Source organism: Ptiloglossa arizonensis, chromosome 6 (genome assembly GCF_051014685.1).
Source record: "Ptiloglossa arizonensis isolate GNS036 chromosome 6, iyPtiAriz1_principal, whole genome shotgun sequence".
Classification (NCBI taxonomy): Eukaryota; Metazoa; Arthropoda; class Insecta; order Hymenoptera; family Colletidae; genus Ptiloglossa; species Ptiloglossa arizonensis.
This window is the reverse complement of record NC_135053.1, coordinates 7,447,988-7,467,780: the sequence shown is the minus strand read 5'-3', so window position 1 is coordinate 7,467,780 and position 19,793 is coordinate 7,447,988. Positions and strand designations below refer to the sequence as shown.

The 19,793-nt window shown below is 31.0% G+C and overlaps 2 protein-coding genes across 3 annotated transcripts in view; one reads left to right on the top strand and one right to left on the bottom strand.

Moving 5' to 3' along the window:
- The window catches only part of LOC143147783 (uncharacterized), a 146,392-nt gene extending 133,704 nt beyond the window's left edge, over nt 1–12,688 (top strand). The window contains exons 5-7 of one of the 2 annotated variants that reach the window (XM_076313373.1): nt 3,724–3,863; nt 8,031–8,182; nt 10,452–12,688. In XM_076313373.1, the coding sequence (XP_076169488.1) occupies nt 3,724–3,863; nt 8,031–8,182; nt 10,452–10,523 (364 nt within the window). In that variant the 3' untranslated portion in view covers nt 10,524–12,688. Of the gene's footprint in view, nt 1–3,723; nt 3,877–8,030; nt 8,183–10,451 lie in introns of both variants that reach the window. The other variant, XM_076313374.1, reaches the window with a different exon arrangement.
- A 1,522-nt stretch (nt 12,689–14,210) lies between these two features.
- On the bottom strand, nt 14,211–16,908 carry LOC143148371 (terpene synthase-like). The gene is made up of 8 exons (XM_076314665.1): nt 16,855–16,908; nt 15,855–16,009; nt 15,640–15,784; nt 15,449–15,569; nt 15,235–15,374; nt 15,075–15,177; nt 14,722–14,993; nt 14,211–14,425 (listed from the first exon to the last, which is right to left on the bottom strand). The coding sequence occupies exons 1-7, from the start codon at nt 16,906–16,908 to the stop codon at nt 14,779–14,781; spliced, it is 933 nt and encodes a 310-aa protein (XP_076170780.1). The 3' UTR covers nt 14,211–14,425; nt 14,722–14,778.
- Nucleotides 16,909–19,793: the final 2,885 nt, after the last annotated feature.

Genomic DNA, 19,793 nt, shown 5'->3' with positions numbered 1-19,793 from the left:
GAGACATCGACGATTCTGAAGCAGACGAGGGATCTCTGCTGGTCTTCTCATCTTGTTGAAAGTAGAGAGAACGGCCGATGGAATACGGTAAAAGGAGTTCTGAAGGAGGAGCGATTTTATTGCCGAGCGAATTTCTGACGATCTATCTCGTGTCGACACCAGTCGTTTCGGGAGTTTATACCCTTGTCGGTGATATCAAACGGAACGATCGTGACAGAGTCGTTCAAACGTTTCTCTATGTCTTTGTTATTGTATGAAATGGAAATATTATAGTTTATTCCGTGCGCAGAAAATTACTATTCACATATTGCTACTGATATTCGTAAAATAATTTTTACGGTAGATTAGAGCACGTCCATTAGAGCATGTATAATTATGATATTGTCTCTTTATGCGAAATCGATTTTACGTGGTCGTCTGAACGAAATCGTTGCGATTACTTTTTGGTATTTTATCGTCGATGTGTTTCTATTATATGAAATCAAATATAAATACTGCAGGCTTGTGAATTCAATATAAAAATAATTTTCTAGCTGGACTTTGTAAAAATGATAAAAGTAATTTCTTTTACTTCCTTATTAATTATTTGGTTGCAATGTGTATCATCATTGTGTTGTTTTCCGTCAACAACCATTGAGAAATTGTTCGAAGAACTTCCTTGTACATCTAATAGTTTTGAAGATTGCGTTACTTATTTAATGCTTAATACTTAAACTTGAGTTCCAGTAACTAGGAAAAATACATGCGTTTCATTTTCAACTACTTTGTAAACATCGATTTGTAGTTTCTTTTTTATTTAAAATTATGATTATTTTAATGCCATTGTACCGTTATATTGTCACATACTTTTCACATGCTTTTACATCGCTTTTTACAGTATTAAATCAAACTTTTAATGAAAATTTATTAACATAGAAATGGAATAGAGTACATATAAAATTTATTACAAATAAAATAAAAATTTAATATTAGTATGAAAAATTTATTTTAATTTTATTTATTACAAATTATCATTACTTCCATCCATGTTAAACTTTATAATTAAAAGTTGATAATTCATTTCGAAATTTTGAAATTTTATTATTTTCATAAGTCAAATTGAAACATAAATTTCATTCGTCGAAGAGAAAATTAACATAATAATTTAACAACGCACAGTATTAACATGGTTATCACCTTCATGAAATTTTATCTGTCTTGAATATTTCTAGATAAGAACAGGACCTTGCAATTTGCATAAAATAAACTACATGTATTAGACTTTGTAAACTGTTGTAAACTGTTATCAAATCTTTAAATTAAACAAAATTGATTTTTATAACTACAATAGTTTAAACAATAGCCAAAAATAACATAGAAAAAGATGCACGATAAAGAATATAATATTTTCTTAGCTGAATTGAAATTACTCGTAATATTTGTAAAAGAGCAACAAAAATTATGTAAAAATATAAGTTTTATATTAGATGTTAAGTGAAAGAAACTTTAACAGGTAATAAACAATTTACCATAACTGATCATAAAAAAAATTCTAAATCATAGTATTAGTATAACAAATACTACTATTGTGTAATGAAGTTTCCTCGAACCAATCTTTATCAATTGGAATTTCAACACGTTTTACAAATAAATTATATAATTTTCACTACCGTTGAACGATAACCTACCTCTCGATAAAACGATGCAATAAAATTGTTGCAAATCAATGGTATTAAATCACTTTCAATTATTGTAAACTGACAATACAGATACAACTGTGCGCCACAATTAAATGTGTACATATACAAACGTTCGTGAAGGACATTTGAAAATAACTTCAGAAAAATTAAAGTACAGTGGTTATACATGATTGAATATCGATTAGATCGATGCAGAAAAAGCTTTCGGGTTGATGTGCGGCCTGAATATGTACATATGTATATGTAGCCGACAATAAATATTTTGTATTCAACGAGTATGAATACAAATTTCTATGTAACATGTATTACTGCTCTCATTTGACTAATTATCATGACAAACTATCAGTGTCCAAGAAATATAGCCATGAATAATATTCCCGTAATTATCTTAACTGTTATTGTGTTTTTCTTAACATGAAATTAATAATGGCTCGGTTGCAGAGAATCGCGTTTTTCAAACTGGTCCCAAACTACAATTTAAAAAATGTTTGGATCCATAATAATATATTTGAAACAAAGATAAAGTATTAGTCAATTATCTTATTCAGTGCGATAGAAATTACGTAAATGTAATGAAATTTCAATTGAAAAAACATTTCGCAATGATTATGATTCGTAGCGAGGAACATTTTATCGAATAAATTTTGACAGAAATTGAGAGTTTCAAGAAAATAATGTATTTGCAACATTGAAACAAAAATATGACACTTTGCGTTTATTTGATAAAAATGTTCAGACCGTAGACACCTTTCTAAACACAGTGAGTATCATTTTCTTTTAATAATTTTTAGGTAAAATCGTTTTCTATTTTCACTCGTGAAATGAATTTTCATTGAAGATGTTAGAAGTTGAACTTTATTTAGTACATTTACTACTAAATTATCATTAAATTATCACTAAATTATCACTAAACTATCAACTTAACTTATCATAATTTGTAAAATAAATGCTTATCGAATTCAATTGGTACTCTATAAAGACAAAAACAAAATATAACGAGAAGGGATCAAGGGTACCAAAAGCAAACCACGAATGGTACGAGACAGACGAAGCATCGATACTTTGTCTTGTTTTTGTATTTTGGATGCCCGATACTTCGTTGACTTTGACTCTCTATTTCTCTTTTGTTTTCGACAAGAATGAATCGAGAAACGACCGCTAGGGAATTGTACGAGTATCCCTATGTAAAGGCGCCGGTTTCGAGTTTCTTGCTCCCATTGAGAGAATATTGTACTTACATTTGCCTCATAGCATACCTGCTGCTCTAATACATAATATTAGTGCTAAAGTACATTAGATTCGGGAAAATATGAAACAAATTCAAAATATAAAATTATCTACATACTATATATAGTTGACAGTACAGATCCGAATAAAATAAGGATTGAAATATGTACTTTTATAATGTAACAATATAAAATCGCTTGTTTCGCCTTGTTAATTACCGTTTAATATGCGTTGAAAATATAATAATTTATTTGGTCTTTACAGAACAGTGATCACGGTATTTACGATCATTTTATTAATATCTAAGAACATTTAAATGGTACAATTTAAAAAGTCAATACAAAGGAAAAATATATTTACGTCAATTTAATTAAATTTGAAACGATACGTCATTTTAAATTAAACGTGCATAACGGAAAATCTAGTGGGTACCGTAACCTTAATTTTCAACGTAATTCATAATTTCCCAAGAAAATTGAAACGAATGAATCGAAACATTTCAATCGGTATATTAATTTAAGGAGACCAAATTATCGTAAAATAAGAAACGTTTAGAAACTAGAAACAAACCAAATTCATTTTCATATAGAATTCGATAATATTTCATTCAATCTGGTCAATTTATTGAACGTAATACATAGTTTCTTAGTTTAAGTACGAATTGTTTGCATTACATTTCTCGGAGTACAACTTTAGTGGACGACATCGCTTTCCGTCATCAGAAGTATGTAGTAATAAATTTAACAAATTTCAAATGACACGGTTCTTATCCAGAACGACAGGGAATCCGATAAAACTGTATACCATTTTGTTTCAGAAACGACGAGTCTCTTTGTTCGTGCTGTTGGTCGGGAGTCCTGACGATAACGAGGGGTTGGCGGAGAGCATTGTTTTATCTACCGCTGTCCTGTATTTTGGCATGGAAACCGCACAGTCTTTGGTTGTCCTACGTTGCGGGTAACTTGGCCAAGTAGATATTTAAATACACTCTCCCATACTTTCTGTGGAAATCGAGTCTTCTTGATCGTCGAAAATGACCGATCTCAGAAGTAATTTAATAAATAAAATATCCGGCAAATACTTCAAAATACTTTACGACACGGATGATCTGGTTTAAGAATAAGATTCAATTTAATTTTTTCGTATCGTAGATGATGAAGTTTATTCAACTTCTTCGTGCAAAATTTAATCCCCTTTAAAACGTATCGAAAACATTTCTTCAAAGTTTTACAAAGAACGAATACATATCCGTGGAATCAGAAGATGGCAATAAGTGGACTTATTATTATTCGTGGACAGATTTTCTTCAAAATTTAATCAGGTCTTGAGATAAAATATAAAGTTTCATTGAAATTCGTGTAGTCATTTAGACGCAATTGTATCAAAAGATATATATATACGTACACACGATGATTTAAGAATCAATTTCTCTCTTTAATGGTCAAAATGTGAGCAAGGGATCTTAAAAGGTGTTTTTCTACAAAAGATTGTTTCTGTGAAATATTAAATTAATTCTACTAAATAGTACTTTCATATTGCGAACACTCGTTTTATGGAAATCGACGTACCTTACTTTTCGTTCCTTTTTCTTTTAAATTTCAAACTGAAAATGATCAAATACGATACTGTTCGTATGTGTAATTGTTCGAACGATACTAATTTACGTCGTTAACTTTATTCACGAAAGATAAATTTCTTATGCAATAAAATGAAACGAAATCTGAAAGATTATACTACTTTTACGGATTTTTACTATAAATAAACAGTCTCCCGTTTAAATTGACACAACGAAATATCTCGAAAGAAACTAATTAAAAAAAGAAAAAGTTGGAACATAATTTTGAAAGGAATTCAAATAGCATTATTAGGTTTTTTAATCCAAGAGCATGTTCAAGGTTATTTTGAAGTAACTTTTTTTATCATAAACTTTTTATCGTATACTTTTTATTTCAGAATCCTATTTTAAGTAAAAATATGTGTCACTTTTATCTGAAACATTTTTTCGTGAAACCTCTAGTTTTAAAAATCTCGTTTTCTACAAAATGATGTAAGAATTATTACTGGTTATTAAATAAAGGTGAATGCACTTTTAGGATATGCGTATATTCAATGAAATAGTAGAAATAAAACAACAACAAAACACCCAAACTCTAACTACGCTGATTTCATCTAATTTCTGACAAGTGATCTCAAACACGCTTCTCTCGTACCCTGTATACTTACATACATTTGTCTATTTTTTAGAAACTTTTCCTTAGACACTTTTATCTAATTTTTTTATATGCTTTTGACCTAAATCTGCCCTTTCAGAATTGCTACTTTCAAATGATTAAGATTATTACATCGTGGCGACACCTCCCATACTTGTCACAAGAAGGAAACCGACCGCCAACTGGTTCCCGCAAATTCCTGTACCAGCTCCAATCGGTATACTAGATTGTTCAATAAGTTTTGTCATTTTTTCCATTGTAAAAACATACTATGACACTTCAACTTTGAACAACTGTGGATATACGAATATAGGAACCTATTATATACAATCCCTTACCGATATCTCAATATCCCGACGTAAGGCAAAGGCTACCAGGATGCCTACTAATGAGTCCACTAACAGGCCCAGGATAAAACGCTCTCTCTTCCTTTTCCTACCTTTAATGCGCCAAACATTCATTTCCTTTCATTCTAGTCCTTAACCTTTCTCACTCAATGCAACTGATCACGTCCACCCAAAATTCCTCAATCTGGTGTCATTCCAATTACTCGCCTTTCACACCTCAATTCGGACACCCCGCCATTCAGTTCAAACGCTCTTCTTTCACGCCTGGGAAACACTTCACTCGCTCGTTTATTATCCCAAACACTTCACATTTTCTCCAAATCACACGCATTTCCTTTCGTTCCCACGTATTACCACGTTCTGCACTATGTCAGCGTTACGAAAAACCTGCCTGACCCATCGTCTAGACTTATTGCCGCAAAGGGTCCCTCGTAGGTATCTAAATACCTTCGCTCACCCTCATGCTTTCACACACACACACACACCATTCGCTGACATCCTACAATGATTACCTGCCAAAATCCAAAAAGTTACGATATTTCTCTCTATCCAATGTTTTATGCCATATTTAGCTGGCTTTAAAGAAATGTACGGCGTAAATCCTTTCCTACTCTTGCAAGAGTAAAGCCACTCTTAATCTATTGTAAAATTTACAGAAGATTTATATAGTTTCACTAGATTAGAATTTAACGTTGTTCGTTGTGCACGCGTGTTTATATTGTCAAAACGGATAAACCTTAAAATATTCCTGAATCTATTCAAAACCATACTTAATGACAATAAAAGCGTAGAATTCATCCGTGGTAAGGCTTGTTCACATGTTTTGTAATTTTATAGGGTTAGTATTATTATATATTTCGTAGACACTACTCGTCTTTCTATTGATATGTTTTTATAACACATTGTCAAACAATATTTCAATTTTGGCGATTAGATAATGATTGTTGGTTCCACACTGAACGTGTTGCATCTTTGGCTACAAAATGTTCAGAGTAATCGATGATATTGGTTTTTAAATTATCCGAATCTTAAGCATCATCCTCCTGTTCTCTTGTTTTCCTCGAATTCTTCTCTGATTGTCACTTTATGTCACAGTCAACCGACATTGATAGGCAGTAATAAAAACTCCGTGTATTTTAAAACTGATAATCATTAGAATATTTTCCCGTCCCTAAATTAATATCCTAAATATTCTGTTAGTAAGGCATATTACAAAGCACTTCAACGACTTTCAAAATAGTGAAAAAGTCACGTCTGCATCACAAACCAATTCCAACTTGTGGACATATTTCATCCTCGATTGTTATTTTTCGCTTCAATCTCCTATGTCAGCACTTGGTAGATTGTAAAAAGGGTAAAAGATAATTGAAGGGAAAGCGTAGAAGCGAAATCGTTGCTATGTGTTTGATTTATCCGCGAAGGAACGTTTGGGGTGTCCGGTTACCTAGTTATTGGCAAACGTAGAAAAAGCTGGTTATCGACATAAGCGTTAATATTCGGGTTTTTTTAGGACAAAAGTAATTTTTTAATTTGCTACTTTTTCACTTATTATTGTTATGTATATTACGAACACATATATAGGATAATTTGATCACGAATTAAAATAATACACAGTTTAAGAATGAAATAAATTAAATATTTGGATTCAGCTTACTATTGGTGGCATAGACATGCCTCTTCGTAGCGCAGACTTATAAACAATTGTTCAAGGTACAAGTTTAGTAAAGCATAATATAATAGTAAAAGTTAATAATATATTTTCCATGTATTATTGAAATATAAATAAATTCATACATCAATTTTTCATTTTCCATATATTACTACGAAAACGTAGAATTATTCGTATAATTATTTATCAGTGGTGCTACACTCGGTATATCTAATACCAGAACTCACAACAACTAAATATTAAATATTGCACACACATATAACGAACACACTATAAATTTTCATTTCTATTAGGTAACGAATTAAGTGCTAAAAGCAATGCTAGAATTAACTGGCCTCTAAAAAATCAAAATCTTAAACTTATAAAAAAGAAAATTTCGTTCTGCAAACATTAAAAACTAAATATATGCATAATTTTCGTACAGACTGGTTTTCCCAAACAATACTTTAATAATGTTTTCCACCTTTTAATTTAGGTCGTCCTCTTTATCAACACCGTCTTTATTAAACTTTGATTATTTGTATCTGTTGTTACACTTAAAAGGATCAAAATCACACCATCGAAAATATTAGTAAAATAATTTCAGTACGTACAAAAAATTATATTCTATTTTTAAAAACTAAAAGTTTTATTTATATGTATATACTACAGACATCATTTTTGCATGGTGAGCCTAATTATCGATTACCGTTGCAATATAAAGTGCATAATGTTTCAGACTATGTTGTATGTAAAATTTAAATATAAATTATTCTGTGAATGTTGTGCAAGGACACATTTAATGAAAGTGCGGGAAAGAAACGGCAAAGATTTTAACGCTAAGTAATAACGTCAAAAATACCACCGAACGAAATAAATAATATTCCCCGTTATTCTCGGTTTGTTTTTATATCCGCAGCCGGACTTTTGGCAGTGCTATCCTTACTGCATATTGCATCCAGTGCTTTAGGAAGCCGCGGTGCCTGCCAGATAAGCAATGCCACGGATTCGGTAGGCGAGAGCCTTCTAAATACGAGGCCCGAGAATTACGATCGTTTCGAAGAAGTTCTGGTAAGTGAACTAGGTAAAAATAAACAATGTAATTCGTTGCACGTTTAAAAATTAATGCAAACAATGACAGATATAATAAAAGATAAAAATGTATTTCACTTGCTCCAAAATGAATTATTTAAGAGGGTACCCCTCTTTTTCCGATTCAAAGTTAATAGTCTTTGTAATTTCTTTTTTAAAAACTACAAAATATTTGAATTTATAATTTTACTACTTTACGTATATAATGAAAGTATGAATATTTAAAAAATTATAGCCCGAAATATAAGTTATATTCACATTTGCATTGCTCCATGGCTGCATTCTGTTGGTCGGGAATAATTTAAAACGATTTTTTATCAAAACAAACTGGTGTCGGATAACGCAATAAAATCGGTTGTTTCATTTATTATTCTAGAAAAACTATAAGAGATATGTTTATAATTCTTATATTCGTTGTAAAATGATGTTTATATAGTATGAGTATAAAATTTTAAGTCAAATGGTGGATTATTTTTTCAAATATCACAGAGGCCTATACTTGAACATAGTTTCGATAAAAACGCGTTTAAAGATTTTCATACAGTTTCTACAGCGATACTCGTAAAACCTTGTTATCGAATCCAATCAGCACCAGAATCATATAAGGGTTCTGGATTTAGAGTCAAGAACATAGAAATTCACATATAAAACTATAAATTAATATTTATATGTTAAAATTACAAGTATAAAAAATAATTAACCTAAGAAACAAATTTTCACATGTATATGCTTGAATGCTGCTGTAATTCCCTTTGTACTTTGCATAATATTTCTGGATACTTATAAAAAATGTAAAAAAGAAAAAATAGATTTGTTTGACGTGAAAAAGACGAATATCCTCTTAAAGCAATACTAAATAGAAGGTAAATGGTTCTACTATTAGACACGTCTAATTGTAATTGTTTAAAAATATGCGTCTTTGTAAAAATGGAAAAATCGCTATAGTTTTTTGGTTCGTTGAATCTTTCTAATTATTTTCTCCAATATGAATTGCATACTTATTTGTTCACATATTACTTGTGTATTTATCACTATTCATTTATCTGGATAACAACGTTATATGTATGTATTGTTTTGACGTGTTAGTCACTTTTTTATTATACCATTACGTAACAACCGCTCATCTCCTGTCCGTAGAGAAATTGTACTAATTGCAATGATTCCCAAACAGTGGATCACAGTGTCCCAGAAATTTTTCAAATTTTCCAGACAAAACACAGCGACAGCAATTTTGATCGAATACCTATATGACGATCTCCTCTATTCTCCTCTATACCAACAGTAAATACTTATTAAGTATTCTTGTTTGATTTTGTATAATTATTTAGTAATTAAAAGTTTTGGATAGTTCTTTTGATCCAAGAACGTCGTAAACAAATTTCTGGTAAAACTGAGAAGTTTGGGAACCTCTGATTTATAAGATGTCCTATTATTTCATTATGCAAGGTGTCTTACACTGAAACGATCAAACTGTTTCAATATGTTCTATGAGTAGGTATCAGAAAAGCAATCGTCTATCACGCTATCGTGACAAAAATATTGAAGAAAAAAAAGCAGTGGCAAGTTTATCGTTAAGACATTACGCGAAATAGATCGATGATTTGATCTGTATTTATTTATTTGATTAATTTCATCTGTATATTCGAACTCAGTTTAGTATTTGAAATCGCTGAAGATAAACAAGTTCTATCATTTCGTAACAGGAACATTGATTCTTTTAAAGAGAAACCTTATAGAAGGTGTGTCTCTCTTATAGAGAGAAAACTATTTTAAAGATAAATTCCAGGTTAAGGAGAATGTAGTACAATCGGTAGAATGTGAACAGAGTCTAACAATTTTTGCACAGTCGTAGACGCTACAAAAGTTAGTTAAAACGTCTGATCCAATACGAGACGTAATTCCTTCCAGAGTAGACTTTTGTTCTCTCTGCGATATACATTCTTTTTTCAAATTTCTAAGCAACGATTAATCAATACTTTTAGAAAATATTCCATTGTTTTTTTATCAACACGCGTGAATATATTACAATAGATAATAAATACAATTAGACGATTGCCAGCTACGTTATCGAAGCCAAATAGAAAATAATTAGATATTTTGCGGAGAAAAAAGAAATTCCATGCAATCGCATAGTCAGCCTTTATAAAGCACGATGTCACCGCATTGCCTACATTTCACTTACCCATTGTATTTGTACTATTAAAACATTGAAAAAAAAGAAGATTTCTAAGATTGCATGTGGTACAAGGTGACGGAAGTCCTGGATGATGGCGTGTCAGGACCAACGGGACGACCGGGCGACAGTGATGGGGAAATGTGACACGAACGACAGCCTTCTTGGGCAAGCGAATCGGACGAGGACAGTGAACCTGAACAAAGGACATGTCAGATAGCGACTTTATCTTAGTCCTTGATACTGGAAAGAAGAAACGCTGGTTTCGGTGTTTTGCGAGCAGTGCCAGAATTGGGGCTTCTTCCGTATCGTACAAAGGGTCTCGGTGTCTAAGCGGAAATGTAATAATACAGGAACAGGTCTGCGTTTGGAAAGCTTGCTGAAAGTTTCAAGAACGGCGAAGTTTTCGAGAGAAGTTGGCGACGGCAAGGTTCGCATTTCAAAATGAAACAGTGGCGCCACTCGTAAAAAATTCAATTAGAATCAAAGGTAGATCCAGGATGTGTGAAATTAAACTCTCTTGAGATTTACGTTCTCTTTTTCTTTTCGTTCCGGCACGAATTTTGTACAATTCGACGGTGTCATTTGTCAAAGCCTTGTTGTCTACTTTACGAGCGAAGTGTTTCCGTAAATCGGCCCTAGATCGTTTAGAGTTCCTTTTGATAAATCTATACGAAATGATTTAGACGCAGGCGTTCGTTCAGTAATAATTGACAGAAAGCTGCGTAGAAACTCCATAGTCAAATGTTCAAAACAATATTTGTTTTTCTAATCATAGATGTTTTAACAGTTAGATTTGTACTTAATAACTGCGACGAGAAGTCCGCGTAAAGAAAGACGTTTGCTGATAGAATAAGAACGACCTCGATGTAATTAGATCTTGCGAGATATTTACGTGCATTACCGAACATAAGCTTGAAACTCTCTCTTCGTGCAACGAAAACGTATTGCATGGCAATCGAAAAAGGAAAGTATCACTTTTTTATTTACACAACTGCAATACAATATTTATTTGATCAATAGGTCTTCCTTATTGTTCCGAAACAATTTATTCAGTTTTTATAGCATTCTACACACTTTCAAACGAAATCTCTTCGTAACTTTTGCACCTTTATCAAAACTCAACTAATTTTAATACTCTTGGGCAATAATTGTCACAAATTCTGAAGACTTTTCGTACACTGATTTTGCACATTCCTCATTTAGGAGCAATTTGTTTCGTAAAACATATTATCGAAATATTAGAAAAACAGGAAGAATTTAATAAACGTCCATATCTAATTCATTAAATTTTTCTATGTTGATCGTGTATAGATGACATCTTATGTTATTATACAGGTTCATACATACACTTATGCAGATTGATTTTCTAATTATTTTAATCATATTCCGAAAATTCATTTAAAATATAGTCGATAAAAGGCTGCCACCTATAAGTTTTAATAGGAAAGAAATAAAAAATCAAAATTTTCTAATAAAAAGTGCACGCTATATTAAAGTTTTTTTTCTTTGGTACATTGTACAATTGACAATAAAAAAGTAGTTTCACTTGAATTATATTGTTAAATTTAATTAATTTCAAACTTCACTAAAACAACATTTTGATATTCGAGTCGAAGTAGTTTCGCAAACATTCGTATTCATATTTAGTATGAAATGAAACATGAATAAATTACATTGATTGTGATTCGAAATATAAACTTTAATTTGGAAACAGGAATAAATGACCTAGTTATTTACGACACCATCGTGTAAAATTTTATAAGACCGCCTCATACTGAAAAATGGTTAAAAAAAGCAAAACTTTCAATAATCGTATTATATTTATTGTCACAATTACACACTACCATCACTACAATTTATTACAAAATGAAAAAATGGACTGAAATTTATCCATTGCACGGCTAAAAAATGTAACGTTATTATAAAACGTTCGTGGAAATATTCCATGTATAGAAAAACAGCAGTTTTAAATTGATACGTTTGCATAATAAATAATAACTTCTAATTATTTTCTGTCTTCCAAACCATAACAGTAAAGAAGATGATTGCAAGCTTATAACCGGTAGTGTATGTAATACAGTATGTGATACATTTTAAACGATCTATCTGGTTTTGCGTACATAATATGTATTAATTTCTAAGAATGTAATTGTAGAAGTAAGAATAGTTTATATATAGAGTCTAGAAGAATAGGAGTTTGTATTTGAATAATTTTTAAATTCCGAAGAGCATAATTATTTGTAATATTTCGATCTCCCAACAGTACTGCGATTATCAACGATTGCGTAAATATTAATTTATAATTTTGCTTCGTCAAATGAAAATGAAAGAATAAAACTGAATCATTTTTGCGATTTAAATTAATACCAAGGTGAATGATTTATTATTCTCCCCTCCCTTATCAATAATTACATACATATATCAATCATAGTTAGGGAAATATATAAATGTTACGATTAAATTTTTAAAAATTCTTTAAAAGTCTCAATATTCGCAAAAATAAAATCTTACGTTTCAATGTGCACTATAAAATAAATATAATTACGATAACAAAATAAATGACTACAATTTTTACTGAATTATACGTAAATTCAAAAATACGTGGCAATATGAATCAACAACTCTCTTCTTTTCTCATTTTATATTTGTTTCAGATGCATTCACTGAAAAATATATTGACTTGCAAATATAAAAATTTTAATTCAAAGAATAACTGTACGATTGAGATAAATTCGGAATTTATTATTTGAATAATTATGAGTGGTGCTGTATACGTTGGAAAAAATAGAACAGATTGTCATCAATGTAATCAATTATAAATGTTTTTCTTAAATATGCTGATGATATATTTATTCATTACAATTGGTTTAGTACGTTGTATACAATACATGTTGTATCACATTATGAGTTCGTACAATGTATAATGACATGTTGTACCAATCAGTAGTAAAATTTTAACATAAGCGACATTGAAGTTAAATTGTACAACATACATATTACTCAATTATTGTACATGCATGGCAGTTACTGCAATACTTTTGCAAAAATGCAAAATTTTTCTGAAATGCATTCTATTTATTCAAATAGAATGTTTGTTACAAATAAGGTTGCGTTTTAATTTTTATAATTCCACTTTAAATATCCCCCTATTACAAAGTCATTCAACAAACTTTAAAATACTTTATTACAAAATATATAAAAAATTTTTAAAAAAAGCTCTTTAAATTTTTATTTCGTAATTAAAAGAGAAAACAGCCTATATTTGTACTATTTCTGGAAAATTAGTCAAATTGGGTATATCACTGTTTCCTTAAAAAAAAATTTGTTCTAGAACATGTCACAAAACATTTTAATATTAAGTTAAGAATATTACATATAGAGGAATGTTAAGAAAGTTATGCCAATATAATATTTACGTTCCTGCAGATTCAAAATCTACTATTCGACAATATGCAGACACAACTCAACTCATAATAAGCATTGAGCGTACGCATTTTAAAGGGCATTGAGTTGTCTATAATTTATATTACGTGTCAAATAAAATAAATGAAACTCGTTTCTATATTATTGTTCCCTTAGAAATATTATGCTATGGAAATTGAATATTCAAAATTCAAAACATATACGTGACAAAAATCTCAAATACACATAAGTTTGATATGTACAGCATATCTAAAGTGAGTATCCTCATATCTAGAGATGGAGGAGGAAAAAGCTAAAAATTGCTGGGAAAGGAGCAATGGAGTAGAGAACAGTAAAAGTATGTTTTTAGAACGTGACGGGGATTGGAAATAAATGCAAGGAGATATAAAATTATTTAGAGCGTTTACGTTATACACTACAAAGAGTGCTTTTGTAGCAATTTATTTTACTTTATGTATTCTTTGACCAACTTTTATGACCAAATATTGTACTGATGCGTTGTTGAACAGTGTCAGTTAACTTTAAGTAGATGACAATTATGCACAACTGATATTGTTTCTCCCACATGTTATCTTTCCACTTTTCCTTTCCCCCCGTTTCCTTCATTACATTTGGCAGAGAATCTATTAATTTTGACAAAAATATTCAATTAAATTACTTTGTGCAACAACACGTAAATATGATTTACACAATAGAAATAATTAACCTATAAATGTGAGAAAGAGCACTGTATCTTGTTTTACGTAAAAAAGAAAATCTTAATGTCTTCCATTTACATTTCATAACAAATAAACAGGATGCAATGCGATTCTAGGATTTTTTTTCCCACATAAACATTACGGTATAGAAGCTAAACGTTTAACATTCGCAAAATACATACGATGAACATAACAATTATTTACATAAATTAGATACGTACGCCATAAAGTAAAAAGATGTATAACATGATTTAAAGCGTAGTTGTTTTCGAACATTGCTAATCATCTTGAGTCTTCCAATCCATTAAATTATCTAAATGTTGTTCTAATAAGAGATTTCCTCCTAAACGTTGAATCTCATCCCTTAGTTTTGTGTCCAGTTCTTTAAGTACAGTTCTTGTGTAAGCAAACGATCCAAACTTTTCTATTAGTTCAACACAATATCGTTTCATATCATAGTCCGTAGGCCGTTGTAGTAGAATTCCTTTATTCGCTATCATTAAAGAATAACATAGCATTTGTTCATTAGAATATTACATTGAAATTATATTATCTATACCTCAATAAAGGATACTCATTATTTGCGTATCTTCTGGACGACTTTGTATTGCATGTAAAAGAGGAAAACTGAAATTTCCTAGTGTCAGATCATCGGCGTAAGTTTTCTTCGAAGTGTTCTACAAGATTCATTATTGTAAAATAGAACATTAATATGTTCAATGAAATATATTTACCTCTTCGCAATATAAATTAAAATAATCATTTCGAATTTGAATATAAATAGCTAGGGTATCCACTAAGAATGTAAAGTCTTCTGTACATTCCGAAAATTGTTGCATTAAACCGATAATTAGCTTGAACAATCCCCCTGTTTCTACAACACGTACAGTATTTATAAATGTTTTGTTTCTAATAATGCCAAGAATGTGTCAATTAATACCGACTTACTTTGAATGGTCATCTGCTTAAACTCAGATTCAGATGGACAAATATTATTGTCCCTCCAATAAATTTCCATACCCTGTCCTCTGTGCAGTTCTAATAACTTTTCTAGATATACTTGTAGACTCTAATTATAAATGCGATAACTTTAAAATCAAAATATTAAAAGAAAATAGAATTTTTGTCACGTCGCTCACCCCGGAATGATTCAAAGCAATAATTTTTTCAATGATAATAACTGAAGTATGATTTACAGCATTTAATGTAGCAGCTACTCCATAAATATGATGAGCTGTAGGAATACCCCATCTTATAAATGCATTGTCTTGAATATCATCGAATCTGTAAAATTAATTAAATTGTAATAAAATATAAACATTTATTGAAAACAAATGGCATTTTACAAACTAACAAGATGCTGGAAATATGAGTTATGTGTATTATATCTTTGATAGCACGAAGTTTATCCTCTGGTATTTTGAACCATAGATTGAGAATTTCGGATAACTTCTCTTCACCCTGCCTTCCACGAACTTGTCGTAGATAATTAAATGGTTGCAGTATTATCTATGAAAAAATGTTCACTTAAAATAATTGGTTTCGCGACAAAAAAGTCATTTTACAAGGATCGTTTGTGAGAAATTTGATTGAGTTAAGATTCCACAATTATTTCTACAATATGCCTTTGCAAGAAATTCCAAAATATTTGAGTACCTTCATCTCGATTTGAGGTTTTTAAAGGACCGGTATTGCAAATCTTTTTTTCTAGGAATAGAAATTGAAAATTCAGTACGTTTTAAATATCGTTTCACATTTCGAATGGAGCTTTCTGTAATCTATTTTGCGATTGCGATACAAAAATTAATGCCTACAAGAAAATTTTAAATAACTAATACACTGTAAACCAATTTTCTTTGTAATAAAATACAATTTTGAATATATTTATTGAAATTGTTAGTATTTTACGAATAAAAATATTTTTTTTTTGATAGAGCGTACGTTTCTTCTTCACTTCTAAATAATATTTCTATCATTTTCTCTACATCTTCGTGTACAAAGAGAGAACTATGAGTTTAATTGTATGCGACAATACTATTAAAGGTATAGTTATTACCCTTTTCTCTTAGTACTCAAATTAAAAGCTCAAATTGATCTTTTAGCACTCTCGTTAAGAATGTTCTCTCCGAATAAACCGATTACAAACTTCATTTTCTTCGGTTAAAAATTTCTTCAGACTAAATGATGCACGTAATCACAAATCTTTCGAAATCTTTAACGAGTATCCGAAGCTTTCGGGGTCGTGACTCGATTTCGCATTATCATATTTTTAGAAACCTAGCTCAATCGCGCTCGATTTAGTATAGTGGTTTGAATCAATGGTTTTGAATACCCGAAACTCGTGATTCACTTACCTGGTCCTCGTCCTGATTAACAGTGAACGGTAAAACATTTTCGTACCTCTTCATTTTGTTTTTGAAAGTAAAGAAAACTACTGAATACACGCTCACGGTGCGCCGGTTTTATATCATATGGCTCGAATTAATGCACGAAATAAATTAAAAGGTTCTTCGTTTTATCGATCAGTTAAACATCCATAATATTTATGATAATATTGCTCTTTGATGCCTCAATCTCTACATGGTCAGAATTTTTTTTCAATAAATCGTGATTTAATATGTATACAACGTAGAGAATTCTGTCCTGTGTAGTTAATTTTGTGTAGTCTCATTCATTATAACAATTTGCATTTTTCAAATTATTGAAATATAATACATGTATTCGTGTATTAAAAGCATCCTCTCTCCTTCAGAACAGAACTATTATATACATTTTATCAAGAATAAATGTATAATAATTAATACATTAGGTTTTACAATACTGATTTGGATAAAAATAAAACACATATATATGTATGTTGTGAAATTCAACATTCTGAACAATTTTTTCTTGTACGTGTAACCATCACTTGACCTTAGTTTTCAAGAATTCTCAAAATTCTTTTAGAATTATTGCATTCAGTTCTGTCTATATTTATGCAACCATGACAGCAGTTGCGTAAACGTAAGACGTACACTTATCTGCTGTTTCTATATGTGTATGTCTTGCTTGCCAGTCATCACTATATGTTTATAGAGATAATAAACAAGCGGCGGTTCTACGTTTACGGAGCGCTGGCATATATATGTAGATATAGGTAAAATTCATTGGAGTCGTGGTAGTAGCAATTTTTCGCGGAGATCTCGGAGACTAAGGAAAAGGAAAAAGTTCTTTGACGATTGAATTTTGCTACCAAGTTAAAATTCATCTCAATCGGCGTTGTGTCTCCTATGTAACTAATTACCTACTTGTATCGCCCAGCTACGCCTATGGCTACGACTACCTACTACAGATAGTAATCGCCAAGCAAATTGGTCCATAAAGGCCATTGATAGGTAAATCTACTCTGCCTGTACTGCTGTCTCTTTTGTTTCCACATTCCTTTCATTCGTCGTTTGCTAAGGTTCTGATACGTTTAATTGCTCGTTTTAGACAAAGAGCGTAAGCCAGTAGAGTGTATGCGACATCTTTGTCTCAAATATGGATAAAAGCTGATAATTAATACCGATATACATATGTATTTACATAGGAGTGTATGATGCATACGGTGCTGTATCTGTTAAGTACAGACTTAAAAATCTTAACGATTTGTACAACATATTCAAAAGTCGTACGGTTAAAATAATGATAACAAATAATGTTATAATGTTAACAAATAATTATTTGTTATATAATTTTTAACAAATTTAATTTAATTATAATCCTATGATTGTAAAATAATGACCAAACTACCCGTTGCATTATTACATTATGTATACCAGCCGGCAGTAAACGTTGTAGTTTAAAGTCATTTTACAAAAGTATGTAATTTACGTTATCTTATTTCAATAATTCTAGTTAATTTATTATTAGACAACTGACTAATTTAGATTTGTTCAAACGTACGTTACAGTGGTAAACTATGTCCTTAGTAATAACATTATTTTGTATATTACTAATACTATTTCTTTCTTATACTTCTACGTGTCTCCTTCCATTACATAATAAATCATATTGGGACTTTGCGGCTCCGTTTGTACTGTTATGCAGGAGGGAAGGGTTAAAGGAACACTCGTGTAGAATTCAACAATCCCTTGGCACTTTACTGAGGTTTCATTGAAATAGACCGACTGACAAGAATTTCACGGACGTATTTAGCACTTAGACATGACTTAGAGAAGAGTGACCCTCGGGGTCTTCGACGGGTCTTTATATCGTTCGGTGACAAAGAAAGTCACATTACTATAATTTAAAAGTAAACAATTAAATAAGATAGATTGTTTAATATAATAGATTATTTTTTATTATTTAATTTAAGATAAACTTCACAAAGTATTGGTACACAAAGTGTAATCAAATTAGATTGTCTTCACACGAGTTCTAATAAAGATTGCACCGTGTGTGCATAACTGGTACTCTGGTGCGTAGCCAAAGGCTACGCCTCCAGGATAAATTGATGGCGCTGGAGAAGTTTGAAGCAATAAATTGTAAATGAAGATGGACCGGCTTAAAATATAACTATAACTGTATTTTGTCTATGGTACAAGATCTTGTTGTGATCGTGATGTTACAAGATTGTATAAGACTCTGATCTCGTTCGAACGGATACGTCACGACGAAGACTCGCTCAGAGTGGAGTCATGATTTCAAAATACATTGATAATTGGGCTATCATTGGCCTCGACTTTACCCTGCCCTTTCTCGAAGACGTCACCTTTGTCACCAAGACAAGTACAAGTGAAGTCGACAGCCTAGTAAAATTCGATTCTGTGAGTATTCGGCGCTGATTTGGAGATTAATAAATTAGACTACTGTCCCGGTTGCGGCGATTGGATATTGTCGCATCTAAACACGTGCCGTAAAACTATTTAAAAGGAGCCACAATTCGACACCCATCTAGTCGTTCCCCAAAACTCGCTTGCATATTCCGTTGAGAACGGAACATACCAGCCCCCTTGAACGGCTATGTTCAATTGATTTCATAACAAAATAAAATGAACTGCTAGCTTTAATACAAAGTCATACTAACAAATAATAAGCGTGTCATAACTTGCGCTATCGGATCTTAAGTACTAAATATTCGATAAATCTAAGTGTAAGATATAATTTTGAAAAGGTGATACAAAATTGTCTAAATTGGTATATAATGCTGAACATTAAAATAATAATAATCACATATAAACACACAAAGCTCACAATACGAACCTATTAGTAAAGGTATTGTTTGTCACTAAATGTATAACTATTTATCACCCCTTTACGATACCGATTCAAT

Bases quoted from the DNA above. Each gene is read 5' to 3' on its own strand.
- LOC143148371 (XM_076314665.1), bottom strand. From the start codon at position 16,908: ATGAAGAGGTACGAAAATGTTTTACCGTTCACTGTTAATCAGGACGAG. The intron at 15,570-15,639 runs GTGAGCGACGTG...ATTTATAATTAG, and splicing joins TTGCTTTGAATCATTCCGGG to AGTCTACAAGTATATCTAGA. The intron at 15,178-15,234 runs GTAAATATATTT...TGAATCTTGTAG, and splicing joins TTAATTTATATTGCGAAGAG to AACACTTCGAAGAAAACTTA.